General features: G+C 35.9%; 1 protein-coding gene across 1 annotated transcript in view; it reads left to right on the top strand.

The window, feature by feature from the left end:
* Positions 1-14,930, top strand: part of LOC127434833 (voltage-dependent calcium channel subunit alpha-2/delta-1-like) — a 150,088-nt gene extending 135,158 nt beyond the window's left edge. Inside the window, exons 32-38 of the mRNA XM_051687842.1 lie at positions 405-557; positions 3,724-3,776; positions 3,908-3,963; positions 6,310-6,436; positions 6,567-6,679; positions 7,673-7,755; positions 10,278-14,930. Coding sequence (XP_051543802.1) covers positions 405-557; positions 3,724-3,776; positions 3,908-3,963; positions 6,310-6,436; positions 6,567-6,679; positions 7,673-7,755; positions 10,278-10,394 — 702 coding nt within the window. The 3' untranslated portion in view covers positions 10,395-14,930. The remainder of the gene's footprint in view (positions 1-404; positions 558-3,723; positions 3,777-3,907; positions 3,964-6,309; positions 6,437-6,566; positions 6,680-7,672; positions 7,756-10,277) is intronic.
* Positions 14,931-21,265: the final 6,335 nt, after the last annotated feature.

The following is a 21,265-nucleotide window of genomic DNA, read 5'->3' on the forward strand; positions in this document are numbered from 1 at the left end:
CTGCAGGAAACTAATAGCTAATACCTGCTTATAGTCCCTGAACTGAAGGCAAAAGTAAGAGTGGATGGATTCACTCCTCAGAAGCAGACGTGTAGTCTAGGCGTTATTCCTCATATTGCTTGTAGGGCAATCTCAGGACATCTGCAGACCAAATTGCAGACCATTGTGAGTTTAAATAATTTTAATTGAAAACAAGCATAGGCTTTGTAAATTTTATTGTTCACTGGTGAATCTTCACAGTTTGTGTGTGTGAAAAGTCGCTTTTTAAAACAATGGTTGATTATAGTCTTTCTTTAAACTAATGGTTGTTATATTTTGCTAAGATGCCAGACAAAAGCCATTTTGCATTTTTTTTTTTTTTTTTTGCAAAATGTAGTGTGTATGTGTTTTATCTGTATTTTTAGATCGGGCAGTTTTTCGGTATGATCGACCCCGACCTAATGAGAAATTTGCTGAACGAATCCCTGTTCTCCGTCAACAAAACCTATGACTATCAGGCCCTCTGTGAGCCCACCAGAGAAACTAAAGCTGCTGCTGGCCTCAGATCAGTCTATGTGGTGAGTCTCATTATTAAAAATGTAATTACAATTTCTTATTTAAAAAAATACACAAACCGATTATTTTAAATTTAAAGCATCTGTGGCATGCTGTCCATTACTATAGACTCGTCCCTTTACATGCACTTAAGAAAGTGGTTTATTCCAGGGTTTTTGCAGAAAGCGGCATTCTGAAACATGTAAACGAGAACGCTGATTTCCTTATGCCGTTTAAGGGATTAAGAGAAAGTGGTTTAACACACCTAGGTTTCTCCCGGAGAAAGCTGCTTATGTGGCCATGTAAACACATAAGCGGCATTCTAACAGGTTTCTGAAGAGTGTGCATGTGCATGAACAGACCAGAGAACAAGCGTCATAGGACTGAGCCCAACAACAAGTCAACAAAACATTTCTGGTAGTACAGTGGGAAAAGTACATACACTATAAACTATACCCATTTATGAACATCACTCCAAAATACCCTCATATTCACGTATATTGCTGGTACATTGAGGGAATCCAAGAGTTTTACGTAAAGGTAAACTGCACTATTTTCAAAGCAATGGAGAATAAAATAGTGAAGTCTTCCTCGGATACCATGTTGGTTATTTACACAAGTGTCGCGGGGAAATCACGTTGCTGTGGATAAAGCTGCTTACTGACCGAGCCGCATGTATACGGGGTAAAGAGTACACCGCTTATACAGTGCATGTAAACTGGAACACTGCTTTACACAATAACCGGCTTTCTCGCAAAAAACGCTTTCTGGTGTCCATGTAAACGTAGTCAGTAATGCACTTAAAATGGAAATGTATGCGCATCCTCAAGCCTTTAAAGACCCCATGAAATGGTTACACTTATAACAACTTTCACTGATAAATTATTAACAAACAGTAGTTAATGTATATTCATATAGTTAGAAATATAATGTGCGTGTCAGTGTTTACTAATGAATTTAACTAACATTACATAATTCTTAACAGATTGTTAGATAATGTAAATTAAAATACCTACAAATGTTATGAAACTTTAATTAATGTATGGCCTGGCACTTTTTTTTACAATTTTAACAAATGTTATATATGAATTAACAGATCATTTGTTAATGGAAATATGAATGCTTACAAATGTCATCAAACGTTTTCATAAATGAGCTCAGGCACTTTTTTTTTACATTTTCAAATGTTTTCAAAAATTATTCCTATTTCTTACCATTTCTCACACTATTCATGTTTACAAATTGTTCATTATTGTCCAGCTAATTAGTATCCAAGGTTTGTAAAAGCCACACATTTGCTGTTTGTTTGTTTGTTTGTTATGGTATTTATGCAGGCTTTTACTATTCACACATCTTTACAACTCAGTAATTATTATTTGATATATGAATATGCATACATATCACAACAAACAAACAGCAAACGTGTGGCTTTTACAGACCTTAAAAAAGTTACTAATTAGCTGGACATGAATAATTTGTAAACATGAACAGTGTGTGAAGAGGTGAAAAATAATAACAATTTCTGAAAACCGAAATAAGTGCATTAAAAGTGAATGAGCTCATTTATAAATTATTTATGAATGGTTTAATTACATTTGTAAACATTCAAATGTACATTAACAAATGATATTTTAATCATTATACAATATTTGTTAAAATCATTTGTAGATGGTCAAATGTGAAGGCCATATATTAATGAAAGTTTCATAACATTTGTAAGTATTTGAATTTACATTAACTAACAATCTGTTAAGCACCATGTTTGTTAATAATTTATTAATGAAAGTTATTATAAAGTGGGATCACTTTAGTATAAGGTTCCATTCATTTACATTAGATATTGCATTAGGTATCATTAACAATGAACAATATCTTTTTTTACTGAATTTATTAATCCTTTTTAATGTTAGTTAATAAAAATACAACTATTCATTGTTAGTTCAAGTTAACTAATGTTGTTAACTAATGTTAACAAATGGAACCTTATTGTAAAGTGTTAGAGTCACTAGCGTTATTGTAAAGTGTAACGTGGTATTTGGGGAATGGACAATCTCATGTAAAATGGTATTTTGGTCCATTTTCCAAGAGAAAGACGGTAATTTTCACATGCATGCATCTGTTAAAATTAATTTCAACTTTTAGGTGTACGCTAGCATATAGATGGCCTCAAAGCTACTGTAATAGACATGAATTAAAAGTCACAAAACTCAGGTGGTCTTGAACATTACCACACAGTTTTGTTTTACACACAAAGTTTTTTGGCCATTATCACCTGTAAATAAAAAATTCCTTACATAGCACATTTTCCTTACACTATAAAGTTTAGTCAAGCATAAAGAGAGAGTGTTGTGGTGAACTTGTGTTATTATTCTATAAAAAACTGATAAGTTAGCCTCACGATACACTCTCTGATCTGTGTGACTACAAGATTACTGCCCTGTCTTACATTATGACTAAATCTCTTTCAAAACACACAGTCAACCTTGAATCATCACAAAGATACACTTCCTCTTGCATGCTAATCAGAGCAGTGTGTGCGGCAGCTAATCGTCCCCTGAGCTCTCTCTCAGCCTTGTTTGTAGATTTATGCTTGCATCTGCTGAGCTTTCACCTAATATCTCCCGTATTGTTTGGCTCTGCATTCTTTTTGTCTGGCAGGTTTGAATAAGGGCCTCTGCCAATAAAAATCAGGATGTTTTGCTGCTTCTCTACTCCGGATATTTAACTTGCAAAGTTAGAGAAGAATGTTTGAGAGAATAATGAGTTCTACACTGTCTCACAACTAGGCACCATGCGACATGTTTTCAGCAACATGTAATTTGTCTGTCCACCCTGCTCGCAAAACTGCTGTATGATGTGACGCAATTAGTGGTCAACTGATATGGCTTTTCAATGGCCGATACGATAATTAGAGAGTAGGGACACTTTTGTTATTGAGTGAAGTGGGCATGGTTATCGGAAATGTTGATAATCTCAAAATGGCCAAATATCTGCAAATTTATTGGCTTGGCCGATATATCAGTGTATCACTAGAATCAATCACATCCAGTCAGAAGATATTTGATGTTTAATGTACAGTGGAACATGATTTTGGACCGATGAGACCAAAAACTCAAGATTTACTTGGATGAGATACATTTGTTGATGTGTAACTCTGAGGTTTAACAGAATGTTGTTTCTCCCATTTAGCCCACCATAGCTGACATCCTGAACATTGGTTGGTGGGCTTCAGCGGCCGCCTGGTGAGTGAAGAATTTATCTTAAAACTATGTACTACATAAACTTAACTTTTGCTACACTCTGTGTGCAATAGGGTCAATCTGCAGTGTGATCTGTAAAATATCCATATATTTTTTATTTTTTATTTATTCAGGTCAATATTGCAGCAGTTTTTTGTCAGCATCACTTTTCCTAATTTCCTCGAGGCAGGTATGATCCCGACACTAGTAATCAAACAAACATTAAGCTATTGCTGTGTGGTCAACATTTATTTGTCGGAGCCTCTTTATATTAGGTGTCTTTAACTAATATGTACTTAAGCATTTAATGCAATGCACTTATTATGTACATACGTGTTTTGTATTGTACTTACATTAAAAGAACTTGTATTTAATTACATCTGTAGTTATACTGTTAACCCTAACCCCCTAATCCTAACCCTACCCTAACCCTAAGCCTACCCATACCTCAACCTCCGTAGCAGCAAATGTTAACCTTGGGAGAAATATGCAAAACAACATGTACATTAGTTACACAATCAGTACATTGTATTGTATGTATTTTAATGTTAGAACATATATAAGTAGTTAAAGACACCTAATATAAAGTGGGACCTATTTGTCTTATCATTTGGCATACTGTCAAACTGAGCACTAATGTTGAATTCATGTGCAAAGCATGACCGCATATTCATTGGTCTATTTTAAGATGTCAAAAACAATAAATGTGATGGGAACAATATGTAATTGTTGGCTACAGTGCATTCATAAAGAATTCAGAACCCTTCTTTTTTTCACATTTTGTTATGTTGCAGCCTCAAGCGAAAATGCTTTAAATTAGCAATCTACACTTTATACCCCATAATGGCAAAGTAAAGCAAACCAGATTTTTGATAACTTTGCAAATGAATTAAAAAGAAAAAACTGAAATATCACATTGACATAAGTATTCAGACCCTTTGCTATGACACTTGAAATTTAGCTCAGGTGCATCCCATTTCTCTGGATCATCTTTGAGATGTTTCTACACTTTGATTGGAGTCCATCTGTGGCAAATTCAGTTGATTGGACATGTTTTGGAAAGGCATACACCTGTTTAAATAAGGTTTCACAGCTGCAAATGCATATCAGAGCAAAAACCAAGCCATGAGGTCAAAGGAACTGTCTGCAGAGCTCAGAGACAGGATAGTCTCGAGGCACAGATCGGGGGAAGACTACAAAAAAAAATTTCGGCTGCATTGAAGGTTCCCAAGAGCACAGTGACCTCCATAATTCTTCAATGGAAGAAGTTTGGAACAACCAAGACTCTTCCTAGATCTGGCCGCCTGGCCAAACTGAGCAATCGGGGGAGAAGGGCCTTGGTAAGAGAGGTGACCAAGAACCCAATGGTCACTCTGGTTGAGCTCCAGAGATCATGTGTGGAGATGGGAGAAACTTGCAGAAGGACAAGTTTCGGTGACCTCAGTGATCACTGTAACACTCCACTGATCTGGGCTTTATGGCAGAGTGCAAGAAAGCAAAAAAGCACCTAAAGGACTCTCAGACTGTGAGAAACAAGATTCTCTGGTCTGATGAAATGAAGATTGAACTGTTTGGCCTCAATTCCAAGCATCATGTCTGGAGGAAACCAGGCACTGCTCATCACCTGCGCAATACCATCCCAACGGTGAAGCATGGTGGTGGTAGTATCATGCTGTGTGGGTGTTTTTCATTGGCAGAGACTGGGGGGACTGGTCAGGGTTTAAGGAAAGCTGAACGCAGCAAAATACAGGGATATCCTTAATGAAAACCTGGTCCAGAGCACTCAGGACCTCCGACTGGGCCGAAGATTCACCTTCCAACAGGACAATGACCCTAAGCACACAGCCAAGACAACACAAGAGTGGCTTTGCGACAACTCTGTGAATGTCCTTGAGTGGCCCAGCCAGAACCTGGACTTGAATCCAATCGAACATCTCTAGAGATACCTGAAAATGGCTGTCCACTGACAGTCCCCATCCAACCTGACAGAGCTTGAGAGGATCTGCAGAGAAGAATGGCAGAAAATCCCCAAATCCAGGTGTGCAAAGCTTGTTGCGTCATACCCAAACAGATTTGAGGCAGTAATCACTGCCAAAGATGCTTCAACAAAGTACTGAGTTAAGGGTCTGAATACTTATGTCAGTGTGAAGTTTTTTCTTTTTAATATATTTGCAGAGTTATCAAAAAACAGTTTTTGTTTTGTCATTATGGGGTATGGAGTGTAGACTGATGTGAAAATAAAATAATTTAAAGCATTTTAGCATAAGGCTTCAATATAACAAAATGTGAAAAAAAATGAAGGGGTCTGAACACTTTCTGAATGTACTTTGTATATTCTGTGTATTTTGGGAAGTTGTGATTTTCTTTTATTGTTTTGTTTAACTGGCACATTGACTGTTCAGAAGGTGTTTTCAAGGCATTGAATCAAAAATTCTGAGTCAATTAAGTGCTGAAAGAATTATAATTCAAAGCAATGTGGTTGAGACGATTTATTTTGAACATGCAACATTGAATTAAGATTGTGTTTTGCACATAGCTGACCTAGACGGTGATCTGTCCAAAATTCCATCTAAGGAGAGTTGCATTAAAGAGCAGACTCAGTATTTCTTTGAAAACAACGCGATGAGCTTTAAGGGGACTGTTGAATGTCTGAACTGCTCCAGGTACAGCACATACTAAAACAGAGGCCAGTTTTAAGAGTAAACTAAAACATTAATTGTTCTAAATACACTAGTTGTATCACAAGTTAATGGTTCCTATTAAGAGGTTTGGGTATATTTCTGTGTTTTTCAGACAGTTCATAGCTGAGAAACTTCTGAAGACTAATCTGGTGCTTATAGTTGCTGATGCACAAAAGAGCTGCCAAATGTGTGAAGAGCAGCCATTCTCCCAGGAAGAGAAGCCTTGTATCTTTCAGACACATACAAACACACTTGATATTTACTATTGGGATATACTGTGCAATGATGATAACACAGTGCCACTGTTTCTGTTGGGAAGAAATCATCTAAAAGTAGATTTTGTCTTTTACGTGCTGAATTCTGCATTTTGCTGCAGTTTCCTGGTGAAATTAACATTAGAGGTACTACAACAACTGTGCGGTTTTTTTTAAAGTTTTTTTTTCACTTTCATACAAATCACAACTTCAACGGATGATTATGGCTTTATAAGCACTTATTTTTCTAACTATTACTTACACACTGCTATGTCATGATATCGAAACACTTTTACTCTAATGCATCATTTGAAAAACTATACATTTGAATGCTTGTATTACAGACTAACCGACACGTACACATTTATTACAATGTGATTAACTTCCACGGTAGCTCTCCTGATAGATTGTTGGACTCTGGACTCGGAAGACCACGGTTCAAGCCTAGTCAAGCATGCAAGCTGATAATTGAGATAAATTTGTAAAAGAAGCAACCCTAAATGCTTCAGAACATTTGCTTTTCATATCGCATTTGATTTTAGAATGCTATCGGTTAAAATACTATTGTTTAGGTTTAGGTTAAAGTTTCAGGTTAGAGAGGTAAGTTTTGCTCATTAAAACCTTCGAATAATATTCCCCTGAAAAACGTGGACATTGGAACATATATGGTGGACATTTCACTAGGAAACTGCAGCAAAAACGTATAATGAAGCACGTAATTTTGTTTGCAAAAATTTGGCCACGGTCACGTAATGTTCATGGGACCACGCTGGAAGTTTGATGCTGTTATCCTCAATGTTTTTGTGCTAAATATATACTATGATTTCTATTAAATTTACTTTTTCAATAGGGTAGTTTAACATAATCCTGTTCAGCTGTTTCTTGAAACTGCAGTGTGGTGTGTTTTATGTGTGACTGAGTAAAGAGATGCATTTGATCAGTTTTCCTGAACTTGAGTCCACAGCTCCGGGTCCAGATCCCTGTAAAATAGCCCAGAACCCACGGTACCGGAAAGGTCCAGCAGAATGCTTTGACAACAATGCAAGTGTAAGTGACACAAACGCTTTCTTCCTGTGACGTCCTTCAATAGATGAGTCCAAACAAGCAAATTCAGGAATGTGCATGATGTGTCTGGATCTCATGTGCTGTTCTGCACTCATTTCAATCATTAACTGAAATCTACCACACTGAGACACAACACAAGTATATTTTATGCTTTCCAGTCATGATCAATGTTAAAATAAACCAGTATATGTCTCTGTGTGGTAGATGTAGGAGAGCTTGGTCTTTTTTGACGTGTTCTAATTTTACACAAACATACACTACATGGCCAAAAGTACTGTATGTGGACACCCAAACACCACACCCATATGTGCTTGTTGAGCATTTGATTTAAAAATTATTAGCATTAATAGTTGACTGAACGTCACTGAATGCTGTAGCATTAAGATTTGTCTTTACTGGAATAAAGGTCTAGCCCAAGCCTATTAATCGGAAGGGGATGCTAACATACTTTTGGCCATGTAGTCTACTTTCGTCTGTATAGATGCTCTCTCTTCTGGATTCCCTCTTCTTTCAACTTGTTAATGCTTTTTGCTTCAAGAACTTCTTCACGTTTGACTTAAACCTCTGACTGCTGACTTTCAAACATTTTTCTGCATGACTCTTCCTCTCTCTCCCTTACTTCGTCTCTCTCTTTCTCTTCTGCTGTGTATGTGGCTGTATAATGTATGTTAGGATGAGGCCGTGTGTTGGAGAAATGCAGGCTCTCCACTGCTCTCCTCTCTGCTCATGTTACTGCTGCCAGTGTTCATGTGTTATCTCGGGTCAGTCCATCTCTCTCTTTCCTTTTCTCCATTTATGTTTTTTGTCTCTTATTTTCTTTCTTGCCTCTTACCTCTATTCTTCTCTTGTGTTTAACTTTGCATGGGTCAAGCTAATTAGCTTTGCTAAGTGCTTCTTAAAACTTCTTAAACTGCTTAAACTGCTCATGAAATTCTTGCGCTTAATTAAATCTACTGTCCAACTCTTTACTCTAGTCAATAAATGACCAACTACTTCATCCAAGATATTTAATTATTTTAATTATTTTCTTTTGGTAATACCTAAATAACCTGCTTTTGTTCAAATAAAAATGTCTGAATCAATTAGGTTACACAAACAAAACTAATTTTAAGGGTAAGATCAGGTAGAAATAGCTTCTTAATGTAACAACTGCAGGTTGCACTTTTTACAAATGTGTGTTATGGTGCGTTCAAATCATGTCGAAATGATCATAATTTCAAGATGGCAACTTGGAGACTGGAACTGAGCAGTTTACATCCTTGGATTCAGAAATTGTTTCTATCGCAAATGCACATAACGCCAAAATGGATCCTTGTGGCTTTCTTGTTGCCATTTTGCTTTGTTTTTTTAATTAGGGCTGTCAATTTAATGCATTAATTCAGTGCAATTAAAAATAATGCATTAAAAAAATAAACACAATTAATCATGTTCCCAAACTGTAATGAGGAATATTCCTCCAATCTAAGCAATTCAAGCTTGAAGTACCACCTGTTTTCAGCAGGGGGCAGTAAGTGAAACTCCAGCTGTATAGGAAACATGTTGCTGTACAGAGAACAAACCACACAGGTTTCCTTGCTTGACACTTGCGACAGCAAATGATAAGAATGCGTTCTCGCATTCAAGCTCAGCTGGACAGCACGCAATTCCGAATACAGAGGTCTCGAGATGTGTTTTTCTAAGTTTCAAAGTACATTTAACTTGTCACAGCAACCTAAAAATGCTGTTTATGACGCAACGCAGCCAAAGTGAGACACTCCAAAAGCATCCGCCTGACACGTGTACATTGACGCATCCTTAGAAAAGCCCTTATAATAAATCTATCTCGGACAGATTGACAAATGTAATGGTAAAATGTATTGCAGTGGACTGCTGGCAAATGATAGGCTTATGTTCAATAATATGGAAATAAACAATATATTGCCTTCTAAAGCCACTTTTTGTCTTATCAATGCTTTACTCGTTTACCACAATAATCATTATATATTTAATTATTTTTATTTTAGGGCCTTTCTCAGCAAATATTTATATATGTGTGATTAATTGCGATTAATTCTATAAATTATTCGCCATATCTTGTAATTAATTTGATTAAAAGGTTTTATCAATTGACAGCTCTAGTTTTTATATGATGTCAGAATGGTCAAGTGGAAGAAATTGGGGCTTCCATAAAACTTTTTAGTGTCCAGCTTGCGTGTTTGACAAAGGCATGTACTTTTTTACCTACTCAGGCCATGTTCACACCAATACATTTTCGTTTGAATATGCATTTATTTTAAGATTTACTTCGAAAACAGCATTTTCCTCCACTAAAATTTTATATTTTCGAAAATGCTTTCCATTACCGCATACTTTAGAAAACTATTGAGTTAGGAAACTGAAAACGGAGCTTTCAAATTTTAACAGATAAGTGTGGATGTCTCAAATGCCATAATTTCGACATGACTTCAAAGCACCATTAGTTCCCCAGCTGACTCATTGGTGTTTTCTTGTTGGAATGGCAACAGGAACTGGACGCGGATTGTGGTGGTGCGTCAGGTCTGACTCCGCCTATCGTGTCCCTGGCCATCCTCCAGCTCCTCCTGCTCTGGCTTCTGATTGGACGGGGAGACTGCCTATCGTGACCACAACATAGAGAGGCCACACCCCTTGACAGTGCCAAAACATCTACCAGATCCAGCCGTGCATTTGAACGTTCATCCGGACTCCCACGCCTCAACCCAGCACATGGAGGGAGAGGCTCTGATCCAGGAAGTAAAAACCCATGTCGTGATCACTCACAGCCCTTGAGGTCAGAGCGGGTCAGAGATGATAAATGAGCAATGACCTTTGACATTTGACCTCTGAGGTCGGACTCTCTCCACATGGGCGACAAGGTGGGCAGTCTTACCATGGTGGGCAGAACTTGACTCTTCATCGTCACATTGCTATGGGGGATGTATGTCCCATAATGATCCAAAACAACACTGCCAACCAAAGTTCTGCCCTTTACCGGTGTGTTGCCTTTTTTAACCTTTTTGTGCTCCAACGTATTTACAGTGGCTAATTCCTCAGTATAACAAACTGTTTATATGTGACTTTTATGGCCAGCTTACATTTGTCCTGCTGAGATATTTTAATTGGGCCCCATGGTTGGGTCAAAATCTTGTTTTTGGTCTGTAGCCCATTATTGGAAAAAAAAAAAGGACAAATGAGTGACTGACCCAATGGCAAAAGTCTCTTGTTTTTCCCAGTGGTTTCCACGTCTGTGCCTCGGGAATATCGTTTTCATTTCCCACCGCTGTGTGAGTGATTAATCCCTCCCTCCATTCGTCTGTGGGTACTCGTTTTCACTATCATGCAGTGATTTTTATTCATCCATAGTACATTCAAAACATGCACTGCTGCCAAACGTTACCCTGTGTGTGGTCTCGCTATACTTTGCACTTGATGCCAAGCAGGTCGTTTGGCCGAACAGCCCCTCTATATGTATTTTGGGCTTTTTAAATTACAGCCAATTCACACTGACCTAAAAGCTTGCGAAGTTTTACTGGTTATGTAAGTCATAGCTGCATTAATCCGAAAAGAAAAGCCACTGTTGCATGTGTGTGTTTTGTTTTTTGATGCATTACCTGTTTATTTTAGAATATTTAAAGGGATAGTTTACTCAAAAATGAAAATTCTGTCATCATTTACTCACCTTTATGTTGTTTCAAACCGTATGACTTTCATTCTTCTGTGAAACACAAAAGGAGAATGTAAAATGTTAGTGTCAGTCAGCATTCACTTTCTTTGCTTTTTTTTTTTTTTCAAACAATGAAAGTAAATGCTTACTAACACTATCATCTCCTTGTGTGTTCCGCAGAAGATGGATGTCATACAGGTTTGTAATGACAAGAGGGTAAGTGAATGATGACAGAATTTTCATTTTTGGGTGAACTATCCCTTTAAGTTATTAAAACTAGAGGTTTGTGTTTTTTTGTTTGTTTTTTTGTTTGTTTGTTTTTTTTGCTGTACGTTTAATGTTGAGTTTTCTGTACTATATTTAATATGTGTGTGTGTGTGGATTTGCCTCGTGAGGTGGAAAGAAAATTAAGTAATGTTTACAGATTTTTTTGGGGGGGGGGGGGGGGGATTGAGTTTTTATTATAAATGTTGTCCCTGGTTTTGCTGTTTTTTGGGGGTTATTTATTTGTCATTCTCTGAAATGTCATTTTTCAGTTTAATGACACAGTCACAGAGAGCTCTGTCAACCTTTCCTTCCTGTCAGTGTGCCTTGATGTAAATGGATCTATATAAAAATACAGGAAGGAAAATTACAATGTACAATCTGACCATGATCGTTCTAAAGACAAAATCCTAAAAAATGAAGCTGCAATGCCTTTGAGAGATCCCGAACTGTTTGACAATTAAATTTGGGCCAAAATCTTACATTTATGGAACAATCAAAAGAGAGTTTTTGAGATATTTGACAAGAATAATAACATCATAAAAAATAGGGAAATATTTAAAACATGGTTGTTGAAGGGAATTGTGGTCAACTGTTTTTTAATAGTATTTGGTCTCCACTAATCCTGATTTTGTGGTCACATTCAAGATTTAAAACAGTACAGACTCTGTATTTTTAAAACATTACTAGAGGTGTTCACACTGATATTTATTTGCAATAATTCCTATTCCAACAATACAGTGATTTAGCAAAAGAGGGAACAATTTAAAATAAGGTTCCATTTGTTAACATTAGTTAATGCATTAGTTATCATGAACTAACAATGAACAATATTTTTAAACATAATTCGTTAATCTTGGTTAATGTTAATTTCAACATTTGAAAATACATTCATAAAATTAACAGTTTTTTACAGATATTAACAGTTTAGTTAATGCAATATGAAATATCAGTGTGAACGCCCCTTTATATGGATGTTTACCTGTCAAAAAGGAAAAGAAAAGCAATTTAGTAGGATGTATAAAAATTATGATTTTCCATCTCAGCCTTTAGTACTTGGTCATTATTGTTTTGAGAAGAGAGGGATACCTAATGCTTGGCCAATACCCAATATATTCTATATTTTATCGATAATGGAACTGATCTAAAATATACAAGTCTGTGCAAAGAAACCTGATTTCTTGTTATTAATAACCACAGAATCTTTTTTTATTTTAAAAATATATATATATATTATAATTGTGCAAAATTAAGCTTAATTTGGATCTGTGTCAAACTGATTTTAGTGCAGCTTTAATTACCTTCACTGTGCTCTTTATTCAGTTTAGAAAAACAGGAAATGTCAGAAAAAATTAACCTTATTACATCTAACTTGGGATGTAGACTGGAATCCCGCGGGCAATGTCACTGCTACTTCACGCATCATGTCCTCTCTTTACAGGAAACGATTGAAAACAACATGATTGGACTGTGTGGATTTGGCTTGCATTTAAAAGACATCCTTCTAAAAATCTTTCCAATATTCATTACTGTTCATCGCTTTGTTGTAATTGGACAAGCATTCTAGAAGTGACGTGCATTAAATCAAAGTGTTTCCCCACAAACACTGTAGTTAATTGGCTGCATCAAAGTGAGAAATGACTGAAAATATCCTCAGCTCCAGGTCGTTAACTTGAAGGCAGATCAATTACATCACTGAATTTCCAGCAAATTTAATGTCATTTTGTTTACCTATACTACGCTATGCTGAAAAAGATGTTTTAACTTCCTATACCTATACTTAAAGTGCCATAGAGTTCTGTTTTTCTGCATATTTGTCTTAAAAAAAAAACAAAAAACAGGAAACTGTCACTGTCACACAATTTTTTGGGGGGGCCGTTCATACAGAAAACCTTAATGCATCCATCTGTTCAATTGTTTTTCAATGTAAACATGCACTAGACAGACGTATTTGACCATTGTGATGCATCCTGCTATTTTTTTAGTGTCTAGCTTCAACTATCTTTTTTACTTCAACTTTTATCAACTTTTCTCGGGACACCTGTGTTCTGTTCTATTCATTATGCTGCTTCAAGCTATTTCAAGCGCAATAACACGTTTGCCCTGTACAGCCTTTTAATCAGTATTCTTGTCTTTTTACAGTAAAAATATCTAAACATCCTTAAAATAAATTACCTTGAGAATATAATTTTGTTTTTTATTATTTTTTTACGATGTTACAAGCTTAATTCAAAAACATACAAAATAGATTTTTGAATTAAATTTATTTGTCTTATCCCATCTTGTATTAAGGGTGTTTAGATATTTTACTGGGGGAAAAAAGACAAAAATACTAATAAATACTAATACTAAGGTTTTCTTTTTTTTTTTTTTTTTTTTTTTTTGCAGTGTATTTACCTTTGAGGATACTCAAAACTTTAATGCAAATGCAAAATAGAAGCATTTTCACTCTGTGGTCTCAGACTTTTGTACCCCTCTGAATATATAGTTACTTATAGTTAGAAAATACATGAGATACAAATAAATAATTCTTTTTACTTCCAGTTGATATTTAAGAGCAGCTCTCCAAGTTCAGATGCTGTCACCTCAGGAATAGAATATTCACAAATTGTGATTCAAAGTGTTCCATGATGCAGATGTATATGTGCTCTCTCTCTCTCTCTCTCTCTCTCTCTCTCTCTCTGTTATCTTTCTCTCTCTCTGGACTGTGTGGGTTTTGATCTCTGGAAATCTCAGATAGCATGAAGCGTGTTTTAAGTAGTCAGTCATGTCTCTGCTGCCTCCGCTTGCCTCTTGGCTGACCGTCAATCTGCCTCAGTCAGGGTTTTAGAGGACATATCTGTGATCTTATTTTCAGTTCCACCTCATTGTACTTTAAAGCTGTGGTTGTCAACTGGTTTTGCTTCAGGACCCATATTTTACAATGGACATCATGTGGTAACCCAACACTGTTCCAAACGTAAACTGTATTTAATATAGATTGGGTCATATTTTCTTTTACCTTGCATAGATAATTTTTTCATGGTTTCCAAAACTGAGGGTATGTCATGCAACCTGTACATGTGAAATTTTTACTACATTTTACATTTTAAAGTTCACCCAAAAATGAAAATTCCCTCATCATTTATTCGCCCTCATTCCATCCCATGTGTGTATAACTTTTTTCTTCTGCTGATGACAAACAAAAAGTTTTAGAAGAATATCTCAGCTCTGTAGGTCAATACATGCAAGTGAATGGTGATCAGACCTTTTAAACTCCAAAAATCACATAAAGGCAGCATAAAAGTAATCCAAACGACTCTAGTGGTTAAATCCATGTCTTCTGAAGCAATGCAATCACTTTGAGTGAGAAAAAGATCAATATTTAAATGTAATTGTTTTTGTTTTTTTTGTTTTTTTTAACAATAAATCTCTACTTTCACTTTTAAAATTTGAAAGCAAATGTGGAGATTTATAGTAAAAAAGGACTGACCTGTTTCTCACCCACACCTATCATATCACCCCTGAAGACATAGATTTAAACACTGGAGTCTTATGGATTACTTTTATGCTGCCTTTATGTGATTTTTGGAGCTTGAAATGTCTGGTAACCATTCTCTTGCATTGTATGGACCTACAGAGCTGAGATATTCTTCTAAAAATGTTCGTTTGTGTTCTGCAGAAGACAGAAAGTAATACACATCTGGGATGACATGAGGGAGAGTAAATGATGAGAGAATTTTCATTTTTGGATTGAACTATCCCTTTAAGTGACAGAATTTGCGTCAAAATATTGTGGAGTTTTGATTAGGCCACAGCTTTTGTCATCAACAACAAATGATCTGTTTTTTTATAAGTTTATAAGCCCATTTATTTTGAAATTCTAACTATGGATGATTATATAGTTAGTTGCATTTCATTATTCACATTTAGCACTGTTTTTTCCTATCAGAACAGACCTGCCACCAATTTTTGGGTCGTGACCAACAAGTTGAGAACTGCTTCTTGGAAGTATAATACTCGTGTGAATCTCGATTTGCCTGAATCAAACAGTGTGTAAATTTGTACAAAAGCATTCTTTAAAATGGAAATTATGAAGAAAGCCTACTGTTCATAATCTTAAAATGGTCTCAATTCATGTCCAAGTATATTCAGAATAAAAAAAAAGTTTTAATATTATTTTGATTAGTGCTGTGTTTTTTGCCTTGACTCTTTTGACCGTTCTGTTTTTCTTCTCTTCCGAAACCACTTCTACTTGTATTTGTCCTGATGCCAAACATTTTTCACCATGTATGTCAGAGGGAAGTTGGAGTCTGCAGTTTCTCTTCTCTCCAGTGACATTTTTCTGTCATCAGAGAGGACTTGCACCGAGCCAACCATAACACGGTGCGCGAATCACAGAAAGCCATCGATATTTTCACACAATGTTATCTCACTGCCATTGCTATTCTATTGCTTTATTGACATATTTAATTGGTCACCTTTACTTTCTCTCTCAGATTTGACATTGAAGGCCTTAGTAGCACTTTCACCTTGAGCTTGAATGTGAAACCAGCTGCATGCAGATATACTCGGCCCACTCCCACCCATTCATGCCTCTGTTTATTGCCAATATTAAAAGGGCTCCTTCTGCAGTGTGTAATATACTACAAGACCGTTAAAGCACGTGTACGGTACTTTGGTGCTCGGGGACATTTCAGATAAGTTCAATTACAATCCCTGAGTGTGTTTGTTTAATGAAAGGGCCGTCTATATTTGCAAAGCAGCTGGCGGAAGCACTTAAAGGACACATACAATATAAAATTACATATTTTACAGACTTGGAGGGAGGAAATTAGCTATAATATTAACGGCCGAGGCATTATTAAAACTGTCAGTCTTCTATTGCTGTCTGTTTAAACGGAGATATGTTAAATATTTTGTGGACTGTAAAGTAATAACGTAAATATTTGATTGTGCGTTAGAATTGGTTTAAAAAGTGCAGGGGGTACTCGGTGTGTGTGTGAGCAGGTGTGTCCAATCCTGAGAGGTTTTGGCAGTGTTATAGCACTCGATCTGGTATATTCTGAATGACATCCTTGAAAAAAAAGACATTTTGCATCTTAAAAGTTACTTTGAATATAAAGGGTTAGGGTTAAAAGAACCATTTTAAGGGGTAGATAAATCAGGAAGAGGTACAAGCTGTGGAATAGTTCACCCAAATATGCAAATTTGGTAATTATTTACTCACCCTCATGTTGTTCCAAATCTATTTGACTTTCTTCTGCGGGACACAAAAGGGATATTTTAAAGGATGTTCCGTATACTGATTTCAATGCTATAGCAGCTGATAGTTACTCACTTTAGGGCTTAAAAAAGCATCCAAAAGTGTAGTCCAATAAACTTGTGTGTCATATTCCAAGTTTCCTGAAGACATATGATCACTTTGTATAATGAACAGACCAAAATGTATGCTGTTAATCGCTCGTTAATGTATCTCTCAAATCAAACCATTGATTAACTCCTGTAAACAGAGTACAAATCAAATATGGCAACACATCAATTACATCAAACCTCATTGACTGGACAGCATAATGTTTGGTCAAAAGATGCTGAAGAACCATTGAAGTCTGATGGTATTGATGTGGACAGCTTGACACTTTTGGGTGCTTTTTAAAGCTTTAAAGTGAGTCATAACAACTCCTACTGTACTGAATGGAACAGGACATCCTTTAACCCTTATATTGTGTTCCGGTCAAAAATGGCCGATTAATGTTTTATTTTTATTTTATTTTTTTAACTAGTGTATCGCATCCAGTTCTAAGATTTAAAATGACACCTATTTTGTTTAGATCAAGTGGTTATTAATTTATAACATAATTATTATTATTATTATTATTTTTATTTATTTTTTATGCAGGGAGTGCCCCCCACTAGCCTGGTAAAAGCTCAGTTCAATTAATCATATCAATAAAAAATAAATATAATATATATTTTTTTTTAAATATGGTCAAAAAAGTAGTCATCATTACTAAAAAATAAGTTTCCAAAAAGATCTAATGCAATATCTTGGGATAATATATGCAGTATGAGAGATTCATTAACAATCTTTTTGGGCTGGTCATTTTTGACTGGGAACACAAAACGTGTTAGCACAAACAAACACAGCACAGATGTTAAAATATTTACATTTGTGTTCTGCAGAAGAAGAAAAAAGTCACATGGGTTTGAAACGACATGAATGTGAGTAAATTAAGACAGAATTTTTTGGGTGAACAATTTCTTTGAGATATGGATACCGATGGATGAAATTAAGTCCCGTCAAACATTTTATATTTTTTTTTTACATTAATGTCTTGTCTCGCTCGGAAATGTCACATTGCGTAAGTAAAATGGGTTGCAAATGCTGTTTCATGTTGACTTTAACCCAACCTTATGGTGAACATTCTCTTGTCCTCCCTACATTTGTGATTTTCTTGGATTATAGGAAGGGTCTGTGTGGATCTGTTGCCATTTTTGTTGAATGTTGTTTTGATAAAGCATATTCCTAAGCCTGAGTTAGTCATTTCAGCTTTGGATATTGAGAGATTTGGACTGGAATGTGATCAGAGCCGTCCTATCTTGATTAAAAAAAAACACAAAAAAAAACAGACCTTGACAACCCAGTCCTGATTCCAGCATAGCTTGGATAATCGTTTGGTGTTCCAACAAATTTGTGTGAATGTACCATAAGTTTCATACTTGTACATTATTTGCAAGGCCTTGTTTCACAACACACTGGAGACACGGTGGCTCTCGAGTGGAACGTGTCCTTATGTTTTCCTTCCCTTTTCACTGCATCAACCCTGAACCCATAAACAAAATTGGACAGTTTGGACTGAAAACTAAACATGCTCTCTATGCACATATTTCATCTAGACATATTTCACAAGTGCCACCCTGGGCCGTCCTCTCCTTCCAGGGATTTTGACAAAAACATGGTTTAGTTGTTTGTATTTAAACAGTATATTTCCTCTCTAAACATTCTGTCTGTTGCACATTCGATGTGCATTTTTAAGTAAGGACGCATTACCGAGTCCAAAACATCTTAGCGGTCACAGCCAAATCTGACTGACTAGCATGCAAGACTAACATGTCTAACTTGAGGGCTTTGTTCCAGCTGAGATATTGAATCTAAATATCTGTTGTGAAGGTTGATGTTGGTCTTTTGGTATTTGTGGGGACTCATGGAAATTCAGTGTTTCTGACTTACACAGAATAAAGTAGAAAAGGATCAAACCTCAAGACTGTGATGAGGCTAGTATTTTGTCTTTTCCTAGAGGTATTTCTGGCTCTGTGGTTGGATTTGTGGGGGTTTAATCTTGATTGCTATACAATTTTTTTTTTTTGAATAAACTCTTTTTGTGTGTTGATCTCATCAGATTATTGGATGTGAGGCCACTTTATTTCCATTATAAAGGCTCGGTAATTGTTTTTTTGTTTTTTTTTACACAATACTGTGATTAACATCATGGAATGACAGTGGTTACTGCATTTCCACTGTCAGTGGAACAGTTTATTGTTTCAGGGCATGTTTATGCAAAAACAGGGAATGCATATGCAGCACACAGAGCGTTGAATCCCTGTCTATATGTCCTATAAACATTTAATTATTACAGTAAGATACTCAATCAAATTCAGTCAAAACTAATATTTATAAGTGATGCTTGCTAAGGCTCACATAAAGCTCATTACTCAAGCCTTAGCTCATTCTTGGAATTTCTCATACAGTATGTTCTTAAAAATAAAGGATCAGATTAGAAACATAATGGGTTTTACAGCTCTATAACATTGGGGAACCTTTTTAACTTTATATGATGTCATAAAAGAATATTTTTGAGTTCCAATGATACCATTGGAGAACCTTTTTTAACATTCAATAATGTCATAAGACAACCTTTTGGAGTTCCAATGCCATAAAATAACTTTTTTAGTTCATGTGATGCCATCAGAGAGCCTTAAAAGAATCTTTTAACTTCCAATGATAGCATATGATTGGATAGCAATTTGTAACAATAATGCCATAGGAGAACCTTTTTAACTTTCAGTTGTCATAAGTCAACATTTTAATTTCAATGTCAAAGAACTTTTTTTTAGTTCCTATGATGCCATCAGAGAATCTTGTTGATTTAATATCAATGTCATAAGATACATTTTTTAATTCCTATAATGCCATAACCTTTTTAACTTTTATGATGTCATAAGATAATCTTATTGAGTTCCAATGCCATAGAGATCCTTGTTAACTTCCTTCCCATAATAGAGCCTTTAAAATTCCTATAATGTCATAGGATAACATTTTTTAACTTCTATGATGTCATAAAAGATTCTTTTTAACTTCCAATGATGCCATAGGAGAACCATTTTAACAATGATGCCATAGGAGAACCTTTTTTAACTTTCTATAATGTCACAAGACAAACTTTCTATCTTCCTGTGATGTCAGAAAATAAACTTTCCAATGATACCATTGAACTTTTATTTACATAATCAACAAAAAACCATAAAATAACTTTTTTTAGTTCCTGTGATGCCATCAGAGAGCCTATCCCTAACCCTAAACCTAACCTCCTCTTACAAGGAACGGAACACCCCTGTTGCATTCGCACTGCCAAACGTTACCACTGTAGTGACGTAACTACGAAAACCTTTTTATCTTATATGATGTCATAAGATAATCTTTTTTAGTTCCAATGATGCCATAGCAGAACCTTTTTAACTTCCTATAATGTTATAAGAGAACCTTTCTAACTTCCTGTGATGTCAGAAAATAAACTTTCCAATGATACCATTGAACTTTTATTTACATAATCAACAAAAAACCATGAAGCCAATTCATGAACCCTGCACAGCCAAAATCAGTGCTTGATGAGAAGAAGGATCTTTGCTGAGCCTACAGTGCTACAAAGACCCATTGAAGAACCTTTATTTTTAAGAGTGTTAGAGTTAAGGTTTTGAATGAACCCCTAACCTTAAGCATTAAACTTCAGAGGGTAACTCATCCTGCACTGTTTATGCTACGGACATTAATGATACCGCAAACATAAAACCAATAAAATGGTTGAACATTACCAATAGACTTACATTGAAGTAGGGACCCGAGACATATCTAGGGACCAGAATATCATACAGGCTCTTATGACATGGTTTAATAAACAACCTCCCAGAACACTCAAGCAACTACCTAGAAATGCCCTAGTAACAACCCAGAGTCCCTTAGTAACTGCTTAGCAATACCTTGGTAACCACTCACAATACCCTAGCATTGTGGTGTCAACTTTTGCAAGAGCAAGCACCTCTCAAATTATCTTCAGACAATGTAAAAATCCAGTTGAGTATTACTTGTGTGCTTGCATTGGTTCTGTGTACATTCTGCCCCATGAGCTGTCAGGTACAGATGCTCTACTGGGAATTTAAAAGTGCCAGGTGCTGAGAACAGTGTCTTTGCTCTGTAGTTATCACATGAAAAAAAACCTAGTCTTTTTTCTGGGTTTGGATCATTGCAAGTAAAAGGAATGCTTTATTTTATGCATGGCCCCCACACACACATACTGTATATACACATACACA

This window comes from Myxocyprinus asiaticus, chromosome 45 (genome assembly GCF_019703515.2).
Source record: "Myxocyprinus asiaticus isolate MX2 ecotype Aquarium Trade chromosome 45, UBuf_Myxa_2, whole genome shotgun sequence".
NCBI classification, from domain to species: Eukaryota; Metazoa; Chordata; class Actinopteri; order Cypriniformes; family Catostomidae; genus Myxocyprinus; species Myxocyprinus asiaticus.